The 24914-nt window shown below is 35.9% G+C and overlaps 1 protein-coding gene across 1 annotated transcript in view; it reads left to right on the forward strand.

Moving 5' to 3' along the window:
* Nucleotides 1-24914, forward strand: part of SPY (Tetratricopeptide repeat (TPR)-like superfamily protein) — a 310171-nt gene that overhangs the window by 95371 nt on the left and 189886 nt on the right. The window contains exon 10 of the mRNA XM_089384094.1: nt 16166-16260. Within this exon, the coding sequence (XP_089240220.1) occupies nt 16166-16260 (95 nt within the window). The remainder of the gene's footprint in view (nt 1-16165; nt 16261-24914) is intronic.

Here is a 24914-nt window from a genome sequence, read left to right on the forward strand (position 1 = left end):
AATGGAGTCCTTAAGTCTAAACTTAGGGTAAATAAAATATTAATGTGAATTAATATAAAATTGTGTTAGAAGGGTCCAAAAGTCATGGATCAAGCCAACGTTAATCTTAAGTCGTTGATTAGGGACTTAATCTCGGCCGTTGAATTTTCAATGAGAAAAGTATGAAAGGAGGCTTGAGGGTCACTTGGAGAACACACCGAGTTGATCAAGAATTCGATTTTCTGGGGCAGGGCTTGCTGAGGAAATCGAAGGAGTGATCAGAGTTGCAGCCGAGGGGCAGTGAATACAGAAGCAGAGAGGGTACCGAGAGCATCAGCGCAGAAGCCGGGAAAGAGGGACGCAGAGCCAGCTAGAGGCCACGAAGAGCCAGTCAGGGCCCACGCAGAGGTAGCCAGGAGCTGCGCAGTGCCAGAGAGTGCCAACGTGGGTGACACAGAGGTTGTAGAGGCTGAGCAGTGCCTCCAGAGGCTGATGTAGGACAAGTTGGGGTGACGCTGGGCTGACGTTGGGCCAGAGAGGCTGACGCAGTCCCAAGAGGCAGACGTTGGAGATTTCGTGGGGCAGATTGGAGCTGAGAGCCGTGAGATTGTTCATCCGGGGTTTTAGCCAGAATATTTGTCTCTGATTGAGAGGTACTACTGTTGAGATCATTCTCTGTTAGGTGAGCCGGTTTGGCACCCAGATTGTATTCTGAAACTGCTTAATAATAAAACCCTTAGATAGTTGCACCGGTTTTCCCGCATTGGGTTTTTTCGGGGACATTAGTCCAAAAACAACGGTGTCACTTGTGTGCTTGTTTTTCCTTCAGTTGATGATCTGTAATTTGTTGAGCATGTACTTGTATTTATTTTCAGTATTCACATGATAAATAACTTGTTAATTAAACAGAACAAGTAGGTAGAAATAAATCAGAAGTACATGAAGGATTTCTAACAGTTAGACTTAGAAATTCCAACAAAAGTAATTTATGTTTGATGTGTCATTCCTCCTAAAGTAGGAATTGCATTAAATAACCATTTGAAATCAAAATCTATCATTCTTTGCATGTTAAGCCCTATCTTTAGGGTTGACCTCATCATCCTTTTTGTTGTTCTATGCATGTTTCAGCCATAGAAATTCCATTGCAAACTGTAGAACCTTGATATCTAATTGAAGGTCTTGTTCCCTTGTTGACTTGTCATTGAAAGACCTTTTCTTCTTGCTATCATATGATATCTCTTGCCTTATCATTGAAAATTTGCAAAACCCTAACTTATAACAACCCTATATTTTGTCTAGGAATAGAGCACTTGAATTTGGTGAAAGATCACATAAGCCACTCATTAAACCTTATCCAATCACCTTGAGCTATTCTTATTGAACATCTTTTAGGTGATCCCAAATAAGAAGAGAAGAAACTTGGCAAGCATAGAATGACAATGAATTTGGCACAAAAGAATTAAATCTCTGCCAAATCTCACTCAGATCAACCAAATCTCATCTACTATAGACAAATCTGAACACCAGTTTGCTAATCCATATATTTTAAAAATATAAAAAAAACAATTGATCTCTTCTTTCTCTTCTCCTTTTTTTAATATATATATTTTTTAATTTTTGAAAATCCCTTGTTGAGGTTCATGACACTACATGAGAATGGACAAGAGCATTCCAAAAAATAGATGTGTAAGATTTGTGGCATTTGTTTTAGAGGAAATTGCCAAAAAGCATATCATCATCTATTGGGTGATAGAGGGAATGGCAGCCATGTATTTTTTCACATGAACAAATAGCTGGAATTGTTATAGCTTATGAAACTTGCAACTTTTAGAATCTAATTCATAGCATTTTTCAGTTTTGTGCAAAAAGGGATTGGTTCAAAACTAAAAACTTCAACTTGAAGTTTTGATTTGAGATTATGTATTTCATTTTGTAATTATTAATATGAATTTTGGATTTCTTAGCTAGTTCAATGTTTATAATTTTATTGCAATGATGTATTTATCATTTATGATTTATCTTTATATATATATATATATATATATATAATATAAAATAATATAATATTGTATTATATTATTGCCACTCTCGAACTTGCCGTCCCCTAGAAAATTTGGGTGTGCGCTCTAGCCATACCAAAAACTTGTTCCTATTGTCGCTTCGTCCCCAAGCGCAGTGCAACACAACACTTAGCATATGCTTGTTCATACCACTGTACACATGTGAATTGAGTTGTAACCAATTTTTTCCACTTTAAGGTCCATTTGCATGTGTTTTGAGGAGATAAACTGGACCATTGGATAGGTTTCCATGACCTACTTCTTATTTTGGCTTATTCATGGTTTGACATGGCAACAATGCTTACTTTTCAATGGCACACTTCTTCCCTCTCTTTAAAGGAAAATTCAAGCATGAATACTTAATGTTGATGGAGGTTCTTGTGTGGGTAGAAGGTACTCTTGACTTGGGCACACTTGTTTGAAGGTATATTTTATTGCTATATTCCAATTAAGTGGGCAAGGAACCCCACATTCCAAGGGCACACTAGCTTGGAGAGAATATTCTATATTTTCCTTATTCTAGGGACTTCTAGAAGAGTGCTTTAATCATGACACTTGGCATCCACACTCTTGTATATGGGAGCATCCTCATTACTTGGTTTGTATACATGCTATTTTTCACCTCTTTTTGGTAATTCGTCCAGCCTCTTTGACTAAGCAATTTATTATTTTATTGGGGTTGATTTTCTTGGTGAGTGCCCTTGTTTATGGAGAACACAAGTGTTTCATTGCATGCAACTTGCATGAGAAAGATAAATGAAGAAGATGACATGTGGAGCTACATTCATTTAATATTTTGTATGGACCTTTTTGTTGAGAAATTGGGAGGCTTGCATATTAAATTAGATTTGTATTTCTTTGATAACTGTTTGTGAAAATTGTTTGCTTCTTATTATTTTAATTATGTCCTTCATCAAACAATTATCAAATGTAAAAACATGAAGATCACAATACACAAGAAACACAAGATATAGGCTCCAAGCCAGGGCAAAACCCTTCCAAGGGGAAAACCTAGAAAAAATTCTCTTCTTATAGAATCAGAACAAAGTGATATATCCAAGACCCATGATCCTTCTAGATGCCAAGTCAATCTCTCCTCCTTTTTGCACAACAAATCCATCAGCAAGAGACCAACAAGAAATTTTCAACATGAGATGCGATAAGGCAGGCCTTCCACAAAACAAACTTAAAAAATAAAACTCTTCTTCAATCCCAGACTTCGACTCTCCTCCTTCTGCGAAATTTCAGAACCAATCAAGCGAATTGTGTGTCCAAATGAGCTCCAACTTCCCTCTAATTTTACTATTTAGAGGGGTCCGAATAAACATGTCCTTTGGGGCAGGGCCGACTTGGCATCTAGAGGGATTTTGACCCAAATTACATATTTAGAAAATATTTTTTGTTTTCTTTACAATAGGTCCAAATAAGACTTTGACTCTCAACTCATCAATTCCTAGAAGCATGAAGAACATGCTTATCTAATAAAATAATAATTTCTTGAGCATGAATCCCATGCTTGAAAATAAATTTTTTCTTTTTCTCCTTTTTGCTTTTTACATAAAATATACAATGACATAAGTACAAAGATAATAATGCAGACTTAACCTAGTTACATTTTCTAACACTTTTGACCTGATACGATCACTTCAAAACATTAGATGGATGTAAACTCAAAACATAGTACAAACAGTTTAATGTGGAAAAACTTGTAGGAGAAAAACACAAAAGATTATCTTTATAAATGTTTGTAGGCACCAACCTATTGGAGACACCAATCTCCTTAACTGAGCACCAACTCAACAAGATATCGTGTAGGCACCAACCTATTGGAAACACCAACTTAGTGAGAGTTGTATAGGCACCAACCTAAGGTCTTCATACATAGAGTGCTTTGATTCACTTGCGTGCTTCATACTTCATGCATTTCACAATATCATCATACCTTTAACTTTCATGTTCCAATGCTTCTCCTTGTTTCACACCCAGACATAACTTCAAACCCTAGTCAAATTTAGCCTTCATGCCCTAATGAACCTCGTAGCATCATTCCCTAGAATATAATCCTAGACTAGTGCACTTCACACATCACAATCTCAAAACAACACACTTTTGTGACGAGCAAAGTTCATTCTCACATAAATATATCCAGAATATCTGGAATGTGATAATATCCATCATAAGATAAATAATATTTATATATAAAAATTTGAGTACGATTGATATGATTTTATATAATAAGGACCCTGTAGGCGGGAGTGCCTTTTTGTAAGGAGTGTCATGTCTTTTGGGACATGCCCTTTTATAAATAGCTATACTCGTTAATCATTATTTATCATTATTATTTAATATTATTTTATATAGAGTTATGTTCATGACATTGCCTAACCCTTTAGAAATACTTTGTCCTCAAAGCATATCGATGAAAAGGCTTGATATCTTTTTTGTTGTCTTGTAATGTCATCGCAACTTTCCTAATTCTTGGAGTGGTCATCTTCAATGATGCAAGACAATATGAAGTTTTAATTGTGGTACATAATTATCGAATTGTAAAATGATCTAGCTATACCAAATCAATCTTCTATGGAACATTGTGCTTATAGTCTTCTAAAGATGAATTGTTAGCATTGGGACTTAATTTTGTTGATATCAATATTTTTCGGAACACATGTTGATTGATTTCATCTGTGATATTGATATGTTGATTGATTGAGATGTCTGCTCTTATGATTTGGATGTCGATAATGAGTTCTTGTGACTTGGTTTTTTGTTATCGTTGTTTTCATGATTTCTTGATTTACTCAAGTATATGAATCACTTTTGCTGGATCTTCCGTTTGCACTGTGGCATCAGAGTATGTCTTCACTTCAATTGGATTGTAATCCTTCTAAATTGTGATATTATCTAGATCAGTGTTTGTTCTCTTTTTCTTTTTCAACTTGGACAATTACTTTTGAAGACTCCGATGCTTCCCTTTCGATCAATTGTCGTACTTTGTTTTCCAACCACTGCTCATCACTCTTAGGCTTCTTAATTTGGTTAAGTAGATTTTTATTATGATTTTTAAGTGCAAAAGTTCTTCACTCTCTAGATGGTTGAATTTATTCTCAATGTCTTTATTCTCATCTTTTAAACTCTTGATTTGTTCTAATAACATTTGATTAAGGTTTTTAACTTTTTTAAGCACAATTTTTTTTTTTTTTTTTTTATCTGATAGATTCTTTTTGAATTCTTTCTTGAGCTCTTCATTTTCTTTTTCTAAGTTTTTATTATAATGCTTTGTATCGTTTGTTTTCTTGATCTTTACAAGTAATTTTTAAAAATGGTCACTTAGATGGAGAATTTTCTCGTGCTTTTGTGTTGACCAGTAAAACATATATTCTAGATCTTTATATTTCTTTTTTGATACCTTCTTGTTTTGTTGAGGTATTGCGAATTCATCTGTTGACCTAGGTTGTCATTGATGTCAATATGGCAATATTCTAGATATTAGAGGATGACATGAAGCGAAGGGGAAGCCGAGTGATCCATGAAGAGACAGGAGCAAGGCCATCAAGATAGCCAAGCCATAAGCACGAGGAGTTACCAAAGGAGGCATATCAAAGCATATTACAGGATATTAGAGCAAGAGAGGCATTCATATATACAAGGAGGTCTTCGAAAAACACTACCAAGCCAGAGGAGCCACATTGGACTAAGAGGAGCTGCAGGAAGAGCCATATATATATATCATATATATATGCGGAAACAAACATATCAGAGCAAGGAGGCATATTAGAGCAAGAGGAGACATATATGTATATGTCATATATATATGCGCCAAAGAGGAGGAGCACATAGAGCCATCGGAGGAGCCAAGAGGAGCAAACAGAGCCATCGGAGGAGCCAAGAGGCAGCGAACAGAGCTATCAGGGCTACAGAGGAAACAAACTGCGCTATCGGGAGCCATCGGAGGAGCAATGGATGCATTTAACAACTATTGGGAGCTATCAGAGCAAGAATGTCAAAAAATGCACTATCGGGAGCTATCAGCGACCAAAAACCCATATATGTGTGCTTTAACATTATTGGCGGCCGAAAACCATATAAATATGCTTTTAATGCAAACACAGGCGGAAGACTTGGTTATATATGCAAATACACCATCGGCAACAAAAACCATGCTTATATGCGTTTAACACTATCAGAGGCGCAAACAGAGGCCAAAGCATATATATATATATATATATATATATATATATATATATATATATATATAGACCAAATACACTATCGGAGGCAGAGCAATATATTATATCGGTGGGTTCTATCTAAGTGTCACCCCTGAAACCTTTGATTGTGATAATGTATGCGGACTCAATGGTCCTATTATATCGCACCCTATTGTTATATCGCATCCGCGGTAATCGCGATGTATAAAGGGCTGTCAACCCCAAACTCTCGACTGCGATATTTATATGGATATCATATAACTATGATATGTGCGGACCTGCTGCGGCATTGTGTTATGGTTGAATGCTATATCACATTTGCCCATCGCAACAATACACAAAGGAATTTCACTCTCCTGAGCACTGATTGCGATGTAAGTCATGGACCTGATGGTCCGATTGCAACATGGTTCAATGCAATATCGCATCCGCAAGTGGATCGGTCGTTGGCCATCAGTGGTGTCATGGGCCCGACATATAAAGGACCTCTGGAAGTCGCGAATCGCCGATTGCGATTTAAGCAGCGGACCCGATACAGGAATAGATGTGGGTAAAATAAATTTGAAGTCTGCCTTTAGCGTTTTTCGCCTGTTTTTCATATATTTCTTGTGTAACTCAAAAATGTATTGCGCTGGGCTTGTGAGGCAAAAATACATTAAGGAACGGTCCCGATAGTTCAGGAGGCTGAACTACGCCGGTTGCGATTGCGATAGGACGTGGCATGTCCGTTACACCGTAAAGCTCTGTGTATGCCTGCTATCATTGTCGAAAGGAGCGCTGTTACAGTTTTAACCGGGAAGATGTGTTCTTCGTGGATTATTTGGCACTCTCTCATGACTTAACGTGTCCTGTGAGCATGAATAGACAGAGGAAACCAAAAGCTGGGAAGCTGAAGAAGCAAGCGAGCGTTGAGGAAGCCAAAGGGCCAGCGAAGAGGGGAAACCGAGAGACAGAAGAATGGGGAACATATAAGACAGGAAAAACAGAGAGCAAAGGTTGTTGTTGCTGTTGAATGCTGTGGAAATAAGTTGGAGGAGACAGAGGCCATGTGAGGGTCTAGCAAAATAGAAAGAGGATCCAGCAGAATAGAAAGAGCGCCGAAGGGCCAACAAGACAACAGACAGTCGAAGGGGAGAAGGTGCCAGTAGAGAACATAAGCTTGAATAGGAAGTTGTTCTTTATGCAGAGCTTAGTGCAACTAACAGTAGATTGACTAAAGCTGTGTGAAGACATTATCAGAGAGCATGAAGGCTATTGGAGACTATGTGTGGGCAGTGTGCAGAGTTGTAAAGACTTTTTCATAAGAATACTGGTTGTCATTGATGCTGTAGCTTGGAGACTGCAGTGAAGCTATAATCAGATAGAACTCAGTAGAGAAGAGTTCTGAGAGCAGAACATTATTATCAAATGAACCTTGACAAGATTGGGTCAGAACCCTTGAGGCTGGTGCCTCAGAAGTAAGTAGGATTGGAGTCTTTGGGGCTGGTGTCTCAAAAGTAGGAAGGATAGGAGTCCTTGGGGCTGGTGCCTCAAAAGTAAGAAGGATTGGAGTCCTTGGGGTTGATGCCTTAGAAGTAGGAAGGATAGGAGTCTTTGGGACTGGTGTCTCAGGAAATGGAAGGATTGAAGTCCTTGGGAGTTGGTGCTCCTAAGTCCAAGATTGGTGTCTTGGCGAAATAGAGTTGGTGCTTTGAGGTTGGAGCCTCACCAAAGTCTGAGTTGGAGCTTGGCAACTGATTGCAACCACTTATATATTGTATCTATTTTACTGCAAAGATTATATTAATAAAAGCATTTATTATTGTTGTTCATCTTGTGTTCTGAATATAAATTGTTTAACTGGTAAAACAATAGTCGGAAAAAGCAATACTCATTCAGCTCCCCTCTCAGTATTTCCAACATCATTGTCTAATTTTTTTTATTTGTATTTGTGTATTGCCTTGCTATTTTTTGATAATAGATAATTTCCCAAGCATTGGACAACAACGTTAGCAATTTTTAAGAATGGACCATACTTAAATTCCATTTCACGAAATGGCATGTAGTCCAAAATGTTGACTTATATATGGGATTCATAGTTGATAGTGTCGCTTATTTTCTGACTCACCTCTTTTATTAATAGTGGTGCACAAAAAGCGAGATTATCACCATTAATACCCCTTCTATACTTTATAACCTTTCCCTTTTTTTTGTTAATTTAAATAGATTCTAAAAAGCTTTTAACTTTGTATATAGGGATTATTATAATACTCTTTTATACCTGTAACTTTTCCCTTCAAATATTTTTTTAACTTTTACTCTTTTATAAAAATATAATTTCATCGGAGAATATTTTTATATGAATAAAATTTTCTTGATACTCCTTTATATAAAGGAACTCTCTTTTGGGCCTGTTGTCACCCAGATTGTACAGGCACCGCGACAACGCTCAGGACGAGCTCTGTTACTTTGATCCCCGCCTACTTTGTTCTAGTTGTCTCCTAACAACAGGCTATGTGGGGTAGTCCCTATGGAATGAGGTGAAGGAAAGTAAGTTGAGAAATCAACTTACCTAAGAGACACGGATGAGTGGCCTAGCCATTTGGTTGGAATTAAGCAAGATTACGATTAAATTAGATTTTCTATTATGAGACCAGTGCCTTAGTGGAGTCACAAGTTCTTGCTTCTTATGAATTGAAACCAAATGACCGGATGAACACCCGCTGCTTGAATGATTAACTAACCTATATGATGTGCAATTTTCAACAAAATACCAAGATACCAAGATGTCAAATGCCAACAATAGTCAATCAAGATGCTGATCACAGATTTATGACAGTGTATGTCAGCAATAAATATTCAAAAAATTCACACTTGATCAATGTTATAACAACAGTAAGAAAATGCCAAGCCAACAATGTATGCTTGCCCAAGATTCACAAAAATATGCCAACTTAGAAAATATGTATGTTAGCTCTCTCAAGATATATATTTCAGTAAAATTTCAGATCTGAAGTATAATTTTCAGCACTAAGTTAATCCACAGATCAACAAATACTGATGTCAGCACCAATGTCCAAAAATGTCTAAAAATAGTAAAAATTGCTAAACTTGAGAAAAATCAATTTTTAGGATTTTTTTAGGGCTTGACTAAGAAAATTTCAGATTTGATATGCTTATTTTAGCAGTGAAACCCCTCTCCTAAGATGGATTGGTCTGTGTCTGCAAACAACAAGAAAGAAATGATAGGGTTAATGATCTTTATGGTAAGATCCACCCTCTCCCACCAACCATCTTCTAACACTGTGCCCTTTACCTTTTTTGAAGTAGATTGATCCATCTTTCTCCAAGAAGACCAAAGATCTGAAATAACCATGGCCCCAAGAGCGACCTTCATCTCATTCAACCTCTTAAGCATGATGAATGAGGAAGCAAATCGAGTATCTGCAATTTTCAACATTGATAGATGTGTGTACTCTTTGTATATTGTAACGACATTGGTATGGTTTTGTACAAAATTTCGAATATGGCGTGCGTCCTAAATAAGACTACAAATCCATGTCACATTTGAAGCAATAGATTTAAGTGCTAAATTCAAGGAATGAACAATGCTTGGTGTCCAAAATAATTGTGGATATTTAGCTTCCACAATCATGCCAACGAATTTGCAAGCAAGTGCATTATTTGTGATGATTTGCACACAACATTCAACACCAACATCTTCAATAACTTTAATAAACAATTCACCCATATATTGTGCATCCTTGTATTTTCTAAGAGCATCCATTGCTTTCAAGAAGACCGGTCCATTTTGGGAATATACCATGAAATTGATGAGAGGATGGCGTGTTGTATCCATCCATCCATCAAAAACAATACTGACGCCAGATGAGATCCATGCTAATTTAATAGGTTGTAGATTTTTATCCACCTCCTTCCTTGCCTTAACCAACAATGTGGTTCTAAGCTTCTTTGAACTTGGAGGCACATACCTTGTTGGACCCATATCAACTAAAGCTCGACACATCTCAATAAACAAAGGTGATCTTGCAACATTAAATTAAATGAAGTTGAGATAGAAAAAGAATGCAACTCTAAGATCAATGTCATCTCGCTTCTCACGCTGATAAATCTTGTCCATTGGAATATAAGTTTGGACTACCCTCATTTTTGTTGGCTGAACTTCAACTCCACTACCAATTCTGTTAGTCCTAGATGTATTCCTCAATAATGGAAGATGATCTTCATTTTTTCTAATTTTCCTGCTTGTTGCGACCACATTTCCCAAGCCAGCTGCATCCTCCTTTTCCAAATCCATTCCCTCTTTAGCACTGATCTTTTTTTGCATGCTCCAATTCCACAAGGAAGGCCCAACAAATGACCCTTAACTCAAAAGTAAGTGCTCTTAAATTCACCCTTGTAGAAATTACAAGACCAAAGGACATTCCCTGCCCCACCAACCTTTGGCCCTTGTTTCTTTGTTACATACTTCCATAGAGGGTATTTTTTGTTGTTGTCCTTGTTTTCTTGCTACAATAGGGTCATATGTGGGCTTAGAAGCACCTAAAGCTTCACTTGAAGCACTGTCACTAGTAAATACTCGAAAACTTGGAGGGTGGGGGGGGGAGGTGGACCATGAACAACACCACCCTTCACCTTTCCGTTGGCCTCTGCCAATTGCCATGGACGATTGAGCCATTAATTGCTAACTTCTTGCTGTTACACAATCCACAGGTGTAAAAAAATGACTTGCAAGTTGCAACAATTGCGAAATCCTTCACCTACAAAAAAAACAATTAAACAATTAAGGTTGCAATATGCTAATGCAAAATGAAAAAGAAAATAACTCCAGTTGTATTCTTTCATGTTTAAGTGAAGAAGCTTATGACACTTGGTGAAATGGCCTACAAGTTTACAACACTAATTGCTACTTTACATTTCATTTTCCGATAACATGTGGTTTCTAGCAACATAATAGGTTTGGTTGTTTCGATCCCCCTATTAACAAATATATTTTCATGGGGAAATTTTATTATTTATTTATATCCTTGAGATTACCATTGAATTATTCAGTGCTGGAACAGATTGTATATGTAACTGTTTCACTTTTTTTTTAATGATAGTGGTATTTACTTTGTTAATGGCTTGTTTCTTTAAGCGCACAAAAAGTTCGATATCCTTTTGCATGCAATGATTTTTGTAGTGAAGAGATTGTATGTTGGTGAACATTTTGACTTTGTGTGTATTCTGCGTTGATTTGTTGTTTTCTTTGCTCTCTTTTCTATACTGACAGAGTGAGTTTTGTTGTAGTGGTTTATTACAAAGCTATATAGTTGCTTGAGACGTTAGAAACAGGCCAACGAAACTTAGAGTTACCACCTGTAGGCCGTAATTAAGCAAACATTTTCGAGTTCATTAATGAAGCATCCATGCAGAAGCAACAAGAGCCCAAGTAATTAACATATAAAAGTGGAATTAGTGAGTTGCTACTTGGGTTACATACTCGCAATGCATAGTTTCATAATAAATTTTAAGTTTGAGAGTCGCTACTTGGGTTTCATAATGTTTACTTATAAGTTATAGTATGGTTTGCCTACGAATCCCTCAACGCACAGTAACCCCTTTCTTGGAATGCTCAATTGCATGCGCTCCAAACACAAGGAAAACGCCCAGTCGCACGCTCAATCACCAACTCTAAATGCAAGGCAACTCACATTGAAAAAATTGTGAACACTCTGCGCTCGACTCCTCTAACTCCAACTCGATGTGAACACTGTGTGCTCGAATCCGATAGAATAACTCACATTGCATATAAAAGTCGACTTCGACGTAATTCCTCACAAACAATGACAAAAAACCCCAAAAAAACCAAGTCGTGCGTTTTTAAACGCTGTTTTTGTGGGACAAGTGTCCTAAAAGTGAAACACGTTAGGGTATGTTTTCGACACGTTCGAAACATGTTTTTGACACATTTTATGCCATGTTTCATGTTCGACAAATGGAATACGAGACATGAGACCCTGAGGGACGTGCCCTATTACTTAGTGTAAAAACTAGATGAGTCGACATATACTTTCTGATTGGGCCGACCTTACATTATCTTTCATGCCTATGGATTTTGAGGGGAAGTGCCATATACTATCGGAAATGTCTCAAAATAAGGTTTTCAACCATATATCTATGCCCCCATTTGAGTTAGGTCTTTAGAGTGAAAACACCTTCAAAGAAAGGGTATCCAAATTGGGCATCAAAAGTCAAAAACAATATTTCCAACAATCACCATCTTGTGATCTTTATCTTAGATATCTGTAGTCTCTCCTTGCCTTTGATATCAGTGACAACAATATTTCCAACACATGCTACCTAGGGCTCAACACTCTCCTTTAGAATGCCAAGCACACCTCGTCCAAAGCAAAACATCCTCACAAGCAAGTATTTGACCTCAATGTGGCCAGTATAAAGAATGTCACTAAGCTGTGTAAAGGTCTCTAACACTCCAAAAAAGAAAGCCACATAAGCACCCATGCAAGTTTTAGCAATCCAAGTGCAACCAACCTCCACATGTGCATGTTTGTCACAGAAGAACCGAGGGTCATCCATGCACCATGCACCTAGCATTACCTGAAGCACCCCTAAACATGGTGCAAGCACTTTCAAAATAACCTTGAAAACTAACGTTGGGAAAACATTTGTTACATCATGTTGCATTTCTTTCTTGTGCACTCTCAGTAGGCTACATTGCTACAAGTATATAATGCTACAAATATATAACCCACTGCAACTGTCATTTATTTTGAAATTTGGAATGTGTCTACAAGTATTAGAATGGTTTGTGGTTAATGACCATCAGATTCTTTTGTTGTAGATAATATTTTGAATGTTTGACTACTAATGTTGTGGTGGACATGTCCTTGTCATTGGTTTGCTACCTTGAAATAGCTTTAGTAAAATATTTTTAGAGAATTGTTGTCTTTGTTGCGCAACACTGCTCCCAATGTATTAAATTGTGGAAGTAATGCATAAGCATGTACAGATAATGCCTTCTATGTTTGACTTTGTGCACTATGGTGTACATCTCCTTCTTTTATGTTGGGTGCCTTTTTAATACCTTTAGGAGTTTTTGAGTGCAATGTCACCTTGTTGGGTGAGCCATTGAAAACTATTTCCATTGTATGATGTGACATGTAAGCATTGCAAAACTATGTACTTTGATGTTGAGTAGGGAGTATTTTTGCTCGAACTCATGTGAAACCCACCATCTTCTGCTTTCTTTGTTTATAATGTCCAATTTTTGTTTTTGAAGTCTATTATTTTATTTTTTCGAGGCTTTATCTCTTGAAAGTTGGGTGAAGTAATACTCACCCAATAAAAAGAAAATTCCATTAGCTTAGAAAATTCAACCTACATATATCAATCATAACATTTCTATAACATAAGAATGAGGTAAGAAAGGCTACTCCTATGCATTTTACTCATTGTGTCGATCAATGAACGACCTTGGATATTCCAATTATTGGCTTGCCAAAAAAGATTTAAAACTTGCAACAACTTTAGCGAGCTTATGCCTGATTCCTCTACTATTCATTTTGTATGTTCTGTGATTTGACATGGAATAAAACACAAACGAATGGAATTTTTAACTAATGCAACATGAAAACATAGCTACAATAGCAAAAGCGCACAATGGAACATGAAACTTGGCATGGGAAATCTGATGTGGGAAAACCCAACAAGAAATGAAGGACAATGCCTTTTTTCTTATTGTTTGAGAGTACAAGGACAGTTACAAAGATCATAAAGTTTGTTGTGGATCTATGAGACAGTATAGTCTACTTAGTGCCTTGCAAAATTCTTCTTGTCCTCTAGTTGAAACCTGTTTCGATTGCATTACTGGTGATTTCATAGTTCTTAATGCTTTAGGCTCCTCCGATCCAAACAGGGAATAGAGGGTGCTTGGTTGACTTGTCCCTTCCATTATTAACTTTTTTGCTCTCATTGTCTTCATGGTGGTTGATGGTTTAGGCTTGTTTGATCCAAACAAGGAATAGAGGGTGCGTGGTTGACTCGTTCCTTACTCTATTACGTTTTTTGCTCTCTTTATCTTCCTTCACACGAGTGTTCTTTATGCATATTTGAGGTTTTATCCTTTTTTACATATATTTCCACCTTTTCTAAGCACCCCTCGTTTGGCTATTAATATTTGTTATACGCTTGAGTTCCATTGACCTATATTTAGATACTAGTGGACATTAATATAGTTTCTCTCTTTTTGTTTGACAACCCATCAAAATTGTTGTCTCTAGATTGTGAAGTTTGCCAGCTCACATTAATTTTAATGATTGGACCTAATTCTGTGCTTTGATGGGGTGGCCAAGATTTTCTAGCTTATTGTTGACATGCATTACCTTTTCAAAATTGAAAATGGCCTTCAAGACAATTATGGTCGATGCTTATTCTAACTTCAATTCATGCCATGAAATTTGATTGGATTATTTTTAGGTGCAAGTATGCTAATTATCTTGAATGTGTTAGTACTTTCTACAAGTGTTGCAAATATCAGCGAAATATTGCCAACATAGCAATATATCACAATTCTGCTAGCCTGGCAATAATATCACTGGGAAAAATGGTGATCATTTCAGCTTTTGAAAATGTCAGTTGAAAATGGAAAATACATATCAGCAACATGTTGCCTGAAAATGGAAAATATTGCCGACTCGAGAATTTTGGACCTTTTCATCAGCCTCCCTGCACAGTTTTTGTTTAGTTCATGTTTGTTGCTGTTAGAATAGAGGCTAGAGGACCGCATTTGCAGCACTTTTTTTTCACTGTGGTGGTGCTGGTGGCGTTGGTGTGTGCAGCTCCCTTTTTTCCATATAACTCTGCTGTACATCTTGTTTTATTATATTATTCAAAAAGTTTTATTTATTTAATTTTTAAATGCGTGATATACTTAGCTCTTTTTATATAATTTTGTACATTTTTGTAGTTTGTTTTCTAAAACATTTTCCCATAGTAGGGCTAGAGGGTGGGGGTTTCTTTAGATCTTTAAATAATAAAAACTTAAAAAAATGAATATTTTTGTATTTTTGAATGTTTGCTGATATTTTCTAATATTTTCCCCGTTGTTTTTTGATAACTTGTTTTCCAGATCCTTGGTGATGTATTTGCCGACATGTTTGCAGCATTGCTTTCTACTATACGTATTGGTGTTTTTATTTATTTATTATTATTTCTTCTATTTTTGTTTCTCTATTATCTATGTGGTTCATGGACCCTGGAGATTGATGACCGCTACATCCACGGAATATTTGTACCAGGAAGTTCCACTCGAAGGGATCACTTCCTGCTGGCTCAACCATAGAGCCTGACCCTGAGAGTGTCGAGAGATTGAACCTGTGACCTCTTTGAAAAGGTGCTTTAATGATGGGGACTCGACCAATTGAGCTAACCCTCGGAGCTATACATACTGGTGTTTGTCTGGACACATTTTTTCAGGGTGTTATTTTAAGGTTAAAATTTCACCAATTGGCTATTTTGGCCTTTTTTTGTGAAAAAATATTTGCCAATTTGGTTAAAATTCACATATTTTTTAATAAATATGATTAAATTGATAATATATTTACCAAAACCTTGCAAATTTTAAAAGTAAATTATATGTTTTTTATTGACTTCACCTACATATGTATATCTATGATTTTTCAAACCAAAATAGTTGTCTAGAATGCTATACATAGGGATAATTTTTGAATCCTTAAAAAATACTCTGCATTTTCTCAGTTGTTTCTGTTCACTAGACAACAACTCTACACTCATCACACAGGCTTGTTATTGTTTTTATATTTAATCTTCATTGACGTGTTTTCATGTTGTTTCTCTTTCTGGTATAAAATATTTTATTGACTTTTCATGTGTGCATGTGCATGTTCATCTTTACAGGGGTTTTGCACAGGGATGCAGGTAATATCATGCTTGCGATAGAGGCATATGAGCGGTGTTTGCAAATTGATCCAGACTCTCGGAATGCTGGTCAAGTATGTTTTGCATTGTTGGTTATTTGTTTGTTCTTTTATATGTAATGTGGTTGGAAGTTGGAACACAATTGTGATAATCTATGAATTGCTAACAATCTTTATTATTATTTTTGTTTGTGCTCCCAATGAAATTCTTGATTATTCTTTTATAGTTTACTTGTAGTATTGAGGAGTATTTTGTGGATATTATCGATTCATAAATGTTACTCACTTGTCTAGTCCTTTCGCTTCATTAGAGGTCTTTATAGTCTATACGATTCATACTAGTAATTCAAGGACTCTAAAGCTTAACAAATGATTAGAAACATGAAGTTCGCAAGAATTTTGTTATAAGAGAGGACAATCCAATGCAAACATTTTTGGTGCATGCTAAAATTTCAAGAATCTAGAATTTAAAATTTAAAATTTGATGTTTAAAGGATTCAAAATTTTAAATCTAAAGAAAATATGACTAGCAGCTTGTGGAAGTGATGGATGAAAACAAGGTTAATGGAGGATTTAATATGATGAAATTGGAATATTACATAAAGCTCACTGGATGCAACATCACATTTGGATATGGAAAATCTTTCGAATGCTGCCCGCTTGATGGCCTTGAAAAATCTGATTAAGGAAACTCCATCTATTAACATCATGGTATAATATGGCAGAGATCCAATAGAAATAAGTTTTAGCACATTTGATAGATCAGAAACAAGAGAGAAAAATAAGAGTTCCTTTGCAAACAATTACAGGACATAAAATTTTCTGTAACACAAGATCTCACAATTTTCCCATTTGAAAAAGAAATATACTAGCACACATAATCAGTATGTATCATGAAGAATTTATTCCAACGTACATGCAACTGAAACAAACTTCTTCATACTTCTAATCATAACCACCATAAGAGTTCCTTAGCAAACTCATTCTGTCATAGAAAGTGAAAGATTACTTTTTATAAAACCATTATGTTTGTCTAGTCATTTTCGTCAACACTACTATTTGTGATGTTGGCTGAAAACCATTGATGGTTTACATGCACCACTCCCTAAAAGCCATATATACCACATCTTTGAGCAGATTGCACCATACTTCAAAGCCAATTGAACAAAAAGCCCAAACCCCATTCACATATGCAAGACAAGCCACCCAAAATCTCAATAGACCTTCCTCATATTGTATAGATCGATGTTCCATACCAGGGTGCCAACAATTGTGAATATCAATGTGCAATTTTTGGCAAGGGTGTGAATGACGGACAAGGCTACCATTTATCAAGTGTTGATAACTGTAGCAATGGATAGGTGTTTCTGCAATCTGCATTGGCTAAGTGTCAAGCATGCAAGAGTCATCCAAAGTCTCCTTAGCATACTTGCTCAATTTATTTAGTAAGTTGCTTTTGTAATTTAGCTTAAGTCTGACGTAGGAAAAACACATAATCAGTTATGTTGGCTATTGAGTTAAAGAAACTAAGGAAAAGTAAATTCTTTACTTTAGTGAATTTGTTATAATCTTAATTGTTGATCTGAAGTGGGTTAGGATCTAATCCTAGGCATCCATCACTTTGGAGATTAAGGTTAGGGATTTACCTCAATGAGAAATTATAAAATCAAGGCTAAGGAGACGAGAAAGAAATGACAACAACATGTGTGATGCTCAGGGCCGAAGAGAAAGAAGTGTTGCAGTAGTGATGGGAAAATCTAGAAGGAAGATAGATTGGAGGCTAAGGTTGGATTGATTTATGGAGCACCGAAAATTATTGAAGGTGCCATGTGTGAGTGAATTGAGTTGCAGAGAGGCTGCGCTGTGTGAGAAGAATACCGTACAAGTTGCACATATGGAGGGTTCATGTGAGACAGGCTGCACTTGCAAGGGTTTCAAGAGCTACAAAGGCTACACGAGTGGATGAAAATTCAGCTGGGCGTTGATTGTTTTTAGGGGCATATTTGCGAGCATCCAATTTTGTTTGTAAAATTTTTGTGTTTTCTCTTTGAACGATTTTCACAATAACGGAGCCCTGATTATTTAGATAATAAAAGTGAACAATAATTGGAGGGTTATTTGTTTTGTGAAAGATTTCCTTTATGCGTGTTTTCGATATTTAATTTCTTGTTAAAAATACTAGTGTGTTTTTTATTCAATAATTGCAGAAATATTTTTTGGGTATAAAAAATTGCTAGGATTTAAAATTAGATATGGAATTAAGAATTTAACATGGTATTAGAGCCATAGCTCTAAAGGAAGGAAGATCAAATTTTATACAAGTTTACAAGAGATGTATAATTCTGGCGAATGGCATATGAGAGTTTGCCAACACCAAACTCACCTTGCGTATAGATGTTGCAGAATTGGTCATCCACAATCAGGAGGATGTGAAAGCCAAAAGGATTTTATTGGATGCGATGAAGGATCATGCAATTCCTCACGTATCCGAAAAGAATACAACAAGGGAGATCTTCGAGGCTTTGGTGAAGCTATATGAGAGTGATGGCATCAACAAAAAGATGGTGCTGAGAGAGAAACTCGGGGGTACCAAGATGACTAGATAAGATATTGTGACCTCTTATATTAGTAAGATGACACAGGTTTGTGGTTGGTTGCAGTTGGGGAGACTATGATGTATAAAGAGATAGTAAGGATGAACCTGAATGTTTTCGCTAAGCCATGTGTTCCTTTCATCAAGGGCATGTGGCACAAGTGAAACTTCTTGATTGGGACAAATTGTGGGTTGATTTCATTGCAGAAGAGATTCAAGACATATCTCTTACAAGAGGCCAACGCAGGGGTGATGATGAGAATCATGCTCTTGCTAGTCAGGCAAGGAATGACAAGGGGAAGGTTAAGAAGGGTACAAGTGGGGACGTTACTTCATAGGCTAGAAAGAAGAAATATTTGAGCAAAGTGAAATGCTTTGTGTGCCACAAGAGTGGCCATTATGCCTCAGTGTTTGAACAAGCAGGAAGTTAAGGGAAAGGCGTAATAGGTTGTAGCCTTTGCAAATACTTAAGTCAACGAGTTTGATGCAAGATTCGAGAAGGATTTCTCATTTTTGTCTTGCCTTTCTGGCACTATAGCCAAGGGTGCCTTGTTCATGGACAATGCACTTCTAGAGACATGACAGGAGCACAATAACCTTTCAATAGTTTGTTGTAAGATGACTTGGATCTACATGTGGAGGTTGGCAACAATGCCAAGTATGGTGTAGAGGGAGCTTAGACTATTCGGTTTTAGCTGCAATCAGGATTTCCTGTGGAGGTAATAGATATTTTGTATGTTCTAGGACTAACCAAAATTTACTTTTAGTCCAAGCCATGGAGGACAAGGGCTATGTGGTCTATTTCTATGATGTATAGGTACTTGTTAGGCTAAGAGAATCTATCCTAGATTCAAGATGAGTGGTTGGAGGTAGAGAGGGTAACTTGTACATGTTGAAGGCTCAACCTATACGAGTTCTAGTTCATGGCAGTTGCAACCTGTGGAAGTTGTGGCATAGGAGGATGGGTCACTTGCATCGCAAAGCTTTACCGATACTAAGGTAGATTGTTATTGGTCTTTTGGTATTCTGTGTAGAGTAGTAGGGAGTGTGCAAGGGATGTGCACTTGGCAAGTATCCCAAGGGTGCTTTTCCTAGGAGCTAGATCAGGTCCAAGGGGATATTGGATCTGTTACATAGAGAAGTTTGTGGTCCTATGTTAGTGGCATCCTTGAGTGGTTACAATTACTATGTGATCTTCATTAATGATTTCTTTAAGAGGACATGTATCTACTTCATGAGGGCCAAGGAGGAGGTCTTCAATTAGTTTTAGGAGTGTAAGTCTCTCATGGAGAATCAGATAGGGAGGAAGATCAAAGTTTTTGGAGGTCGAATAATGGGGGTGAGTATACCTCCAATGACTTCAATAATTTTCACAAGGTGGTAGGAATCAAGAGGGAGTTGACAATACCTTACAACTCACAACATAATGGGGTTGCTGAGAGAAAAAAACAGGGCCATTATTGGAGCTACCAAGATGATGATTCATGCCAAGGATCTACCCATGTTCCTTTGGGTGGAGGCATGCGATAGGATAATTCATGCCAAGGATCTACCCTTGTAGCCTTGATTCTCACCAAACGCTTGGTGAAAGGGATGTTTTTCTTCTACAATGATAAGATAAAAGTGGTGCATTATACCTTTTGTTATGAATATAATATATATAAAAATAATATAAATAATATTAATAATCATAATAATGATTACTATATTGAAGAGGCATGTCTCTAAGGACATGGCCATTCATGAAGGGGCACCTGCCTAGGGATATAAGCGGGTCCTCATTTGTAACATCTCATATCATATCTTCTGTACATTGCACACAACAATTGCTCTCGACGCCACTTGCCCGACAAAAATAATATTGCCACCATATATATTTTCATCTTACAACCGCACCAAATTGCATACACATTAGCCACAATTGAATTTCAATCCTGTTGCACATAACAAATAATTCATGGCGTTGTTGCATACCGCCGTACAATTGAATTATCACACCCTTGCATTTAATCCACGTCAAATTCGTTTGCGTTGTTCATATTGTACTACCTAGCCACCATTTTTTTTTCAATGTGGTTCACGAACGTCGGAGATTAGTGGTCGCTACGTCCACAGTAACTATCGGGGAAGATCCACCCGTAAGGATTACTTCCCGTTGGCTCATTAATAGAGCCTAACCCCAAGGGTGTCGAGGAGAATTGACCCTATGACCTCCCATTAACAAGGTACTTTAATGATGGGAACTCGACCAATTGAGCTAACCCTTGGGGCTACCTAGCCACCATTTTTATTTTGAGTATGTGGAGGATTATTTGTTGAGGTGGAAGGGATTTTAGTAAATGATTGGATCATTAATTTGCTGAACTAAACTATACTCGCTATTGGGAAAGCCTGCTCAAGACATGCCACTGCACATGCGGGCATTCATTGCAATAGAGGATTAATTGTCACTGGTCAAGTGTATAGGTTACTAAACTCGTGTTCGTTCGTTAAGGGTTTCAGTGTATTAAACATTGTTTGGGATCTGAATTGATAATCGTTGGCGGCCATCAAACGTTGCCATTTCAGGAAGCGTTGTGTCGATTGGAGAATAAGCTAAGGGTTTTTTTATAAATTGATTTTATAAGAAAAAATGCACTTATATAATTGAGTCGGGGAAATATAAGAGAATATAGTTCACTTTTCACATGCATGGTTATTTGAATAATATTTAAAGAGGGATTATTTAATAAAAGGAAGCCGTAAAGTTTTTTAAATACAAGTATTAAAAGGCTTCACGATCTTAAAAAGATATATACACGGATATTAAATTAAAAGAGGATTAAAAGTTATTAATATATATATTAAAAGGCTCAGTTTATAGTTGATGTCAAAGTATAGTTTTATGTAAAATTTATCAACAAAACAAAATGGTTTCAGCCTCAGGCACTGATGAAAAAGGATTTAATCATAATTATACGTTTTGGATTAGATGTCCATTTTGTAAAACAAGATTTGAGGATTCGTCAGTTTTAAAAAAATTGTGCAACATTTTGTCCAACATGTCGAAAATTGTTTATTTTGGAAGAATATCAACGCAGACACAAATTGAAATATCAAAGGAAGAACTCACCCAACTTCAACAAAAGAACGAAGCATTAGAAAAAAAATATAAAGATCTCAAAAATCAGTTTTACGAAGAATCAACAAAAAGTAATGGAGAAATCTTGCGTGTAAGTGACCATAGTCAAAAATTACTTGCAAAGGTCAAGAAGTCCAAAGATACAAAGAAAAAATTATAAGAAGAAAATGAATGTCTCGAGAAGAAATTCAATGAGAATTTATCGGAGGAAGAAGAAAATCTGCACTTAAAAGACCTTAATCAAAGATTATTAGAACAAATTAGAGTTTTAAATGTTGACGCTTGAATGCCAAAATAAAGTTATTTCAGAAGTTGAAGAACTGTTACGTCACAAAAATCATAATCAAAGTCTACTTACTCAAATTAAGAAACTTAAAAATGATAAAAAATCATTGATAAGAAAATTAGAACTTGTCACGAAAGAAGCTTCAAAAACTTAAAACATAACAGTCCAAGTTGAAGAAAAAAACCAATGCCGATCCAGTCAATATCACAACTCAAGAAGATGACAACCCTGCTGAAGGAACAACATATTCAAATGTTGTAGTTTAGATGATGAAAATTCCAAGTGAAGATTTGGTAACCAACTCAACAACATCATAACCTGAAGTAAATCAAGAAATTGCCACATGCATCATAAGGGAAAATCAAATCACAATAACTCCTTATCTACATCCGAATCACAAGAGTAGACATCTCAATCAGTCTGCGTATCTATATAACTTAAAGCATAAACAAAAGACTTACGTTCCTAATGGCTGGATCTGCGGATCCCTGGATTGGAGACGGATCCGGATCCGCAGAGATCCGCCTATCTTCTTTTCGTGGGTAAAAAATCATCAACATACGGGAGCACAAAATTCCAAAACGAGAAATTCAATGCAAGTCAATGGAATGGTAAGAAATAGATTAATAAATCTGTTAGCGGAAATAAACTAAGGAATTGCTGGGCGACATAAAATTTATTATTTTTATGTTGAACTGTGAACATATTATAAATTTTAATACTCTTCTATAAACTTTAATGCAAGTTCGTGGCGACATACAAGACGCTTTAAACTTTAATGCAAGTTTTATTTCTATGTTGACCATGTTATAAACCTTAATAGTATTAAAGAGATTATAAACTTTATTATAAACTTTAATACACGTGACTGACGTGAACTCATATTTATTAAACTTTAATAGTATTAAAGACATTATAAACTTTAATACATGTGACGTGAACTCTTATTTATTTAGAAGATATTTTAAAGTTCAGAAAGTAAGTTTATATTTTAATCAATTTTAAAGTTCCTTTTCAAGTTTAAAAGTAACTTTTCTAAAATAACTGTAAGTTTAATAATTTGCTTAATATAAATAATTATAAGTTAGTGTTCATGATGCATTAATTATATTATGATTAATTTAATAATTATTTTTAAAGTATTAAATTGGAGTTATATATTTAAAAAATCACATATGCTTTTTTCTTTTTTTATATAAATTTAATTAATGTTTAATTAATATTTATAAATGATACATTAAGAATTATTTATATAATAATTATTTATTATATGTAAAAATTATATATTAAAAAATTAGTATATGTTTTTATTTTTAATATTTGTATAAATTTAGTTTTTAGTTTTTATATTTATATAAATTTTAATTTTAAAAATTACAAAATATTTTATATTTGCTTGTACTTACCGTTTCTTTGCCGTTTCCGGATCCTGGGTTTTCAAAAAACTGGTGGATCCGTATCCAAATCTGGATCCGGATCCGAATCCGAATCCTGGTAACTTAGGAAATTCCATAAGGAGGATTGAGTGGAGGCTAATGCTGAATTTGATTTTCTGAGCACCAGAAATTGTTGAAGGTGGCACATATGAGTGAATTAAGTTGCAGAAAGGCCGCACATTTGAGGATAATAGCATATGAGCTGCACATGTGGAGGGCTTGTGTGAGACAGGCCACACATGGGAGGGTTTTAGGAGCTGCAGAGGCTGCATGAGTGGAGGAATATTCAGCTTGGTGCAGAATGGGGTTTTTGTGACAGAATTGCTGGTTTCTAAGTTTGCTGTAAAATTTTTGTATTTTCTACCTAGTAAGCGAGCTCTCATTATTCAGATAATAAAAGTGAAGAGTAATTGGAGGGTTATTTGCTGTGTGAAAGGTTTCCACTATGTGTGCTTCTGCTACTTAATTTTTTGTTAAAAATTCCAGTGTGTTTTATATTTAGTAATTGCAGAAATAATTTTCGGGTATAAAATATTGCTGGAAATTAAATTGAGATCTGGAATTAAGAAATTAACATCAAGTACATGCAATTACCATCAAACTTCCTTTAATTGACCTACCTCTAAGTTTCCATTAATGAAATACATGAAACGATAGAGATTATACCTCCAACAGAATGCCGCAGGTTCCTTAATGAATCCTTCCTACATGGCAGTTGACACTTGTCTTCTATGGGTGCTTAATAATTATGGCTTTCTCCATATGAATGATGAAAAACATGAAGTGATGTTATTCAACAATCGGAAACAGAAATGAAAAATTGATATTGGGATTGAATGTGCCCATAAAAGCCATTATAAAATTCAATATGTATGCAAATAAAAATGAACTTTCCTCATAATCAATGCTTGAATTATTAAATATGCCATTCTAAATTAGAGCCAATCAAAAGTAAAAAAAGTATAGATTTTCTTCATAAAATTATTGACTATTTTGTGACTAGCAATATAAAGGGCTATTGTTGGTGCTTGTTGAAAACGGAATTTTTAACACATTTGGAAGGGATATTAAACGGAGAGTAATTTTAGCATTCTATGGTTATGATATGAATTACCATGGATTGAACAAAGCATATGTGAAAGTGTACGTTGAAATAGAGGTGGTTAGATCTTTTTGACCTCATTACCATTCTTTGTGGTGGCAATGATTGATTTCTAGTTTAATGTCAGTTGATTGGACTTGTGTGGAGAGACTCGAGAGTCCAATATATCATGCTTCAACATACAATCCATT

The sequence above is a fragment of the Pinus tabuliformis genome, chromosome Q (assembly GCF_031772625.1).
Source record: "Pinus tabuliformis cultivar Carrire ecotype Pingquan chromosome Q, CPIR1, whole genome shotgun sequence".
Taxonomy (NCBI): domain Eukaryota; kingdom Viridiplantae; phylum Streptophyta; class Pinopsida; order Pinales; family Pinaceae; genus Pinus; species Pinus tabuliformis.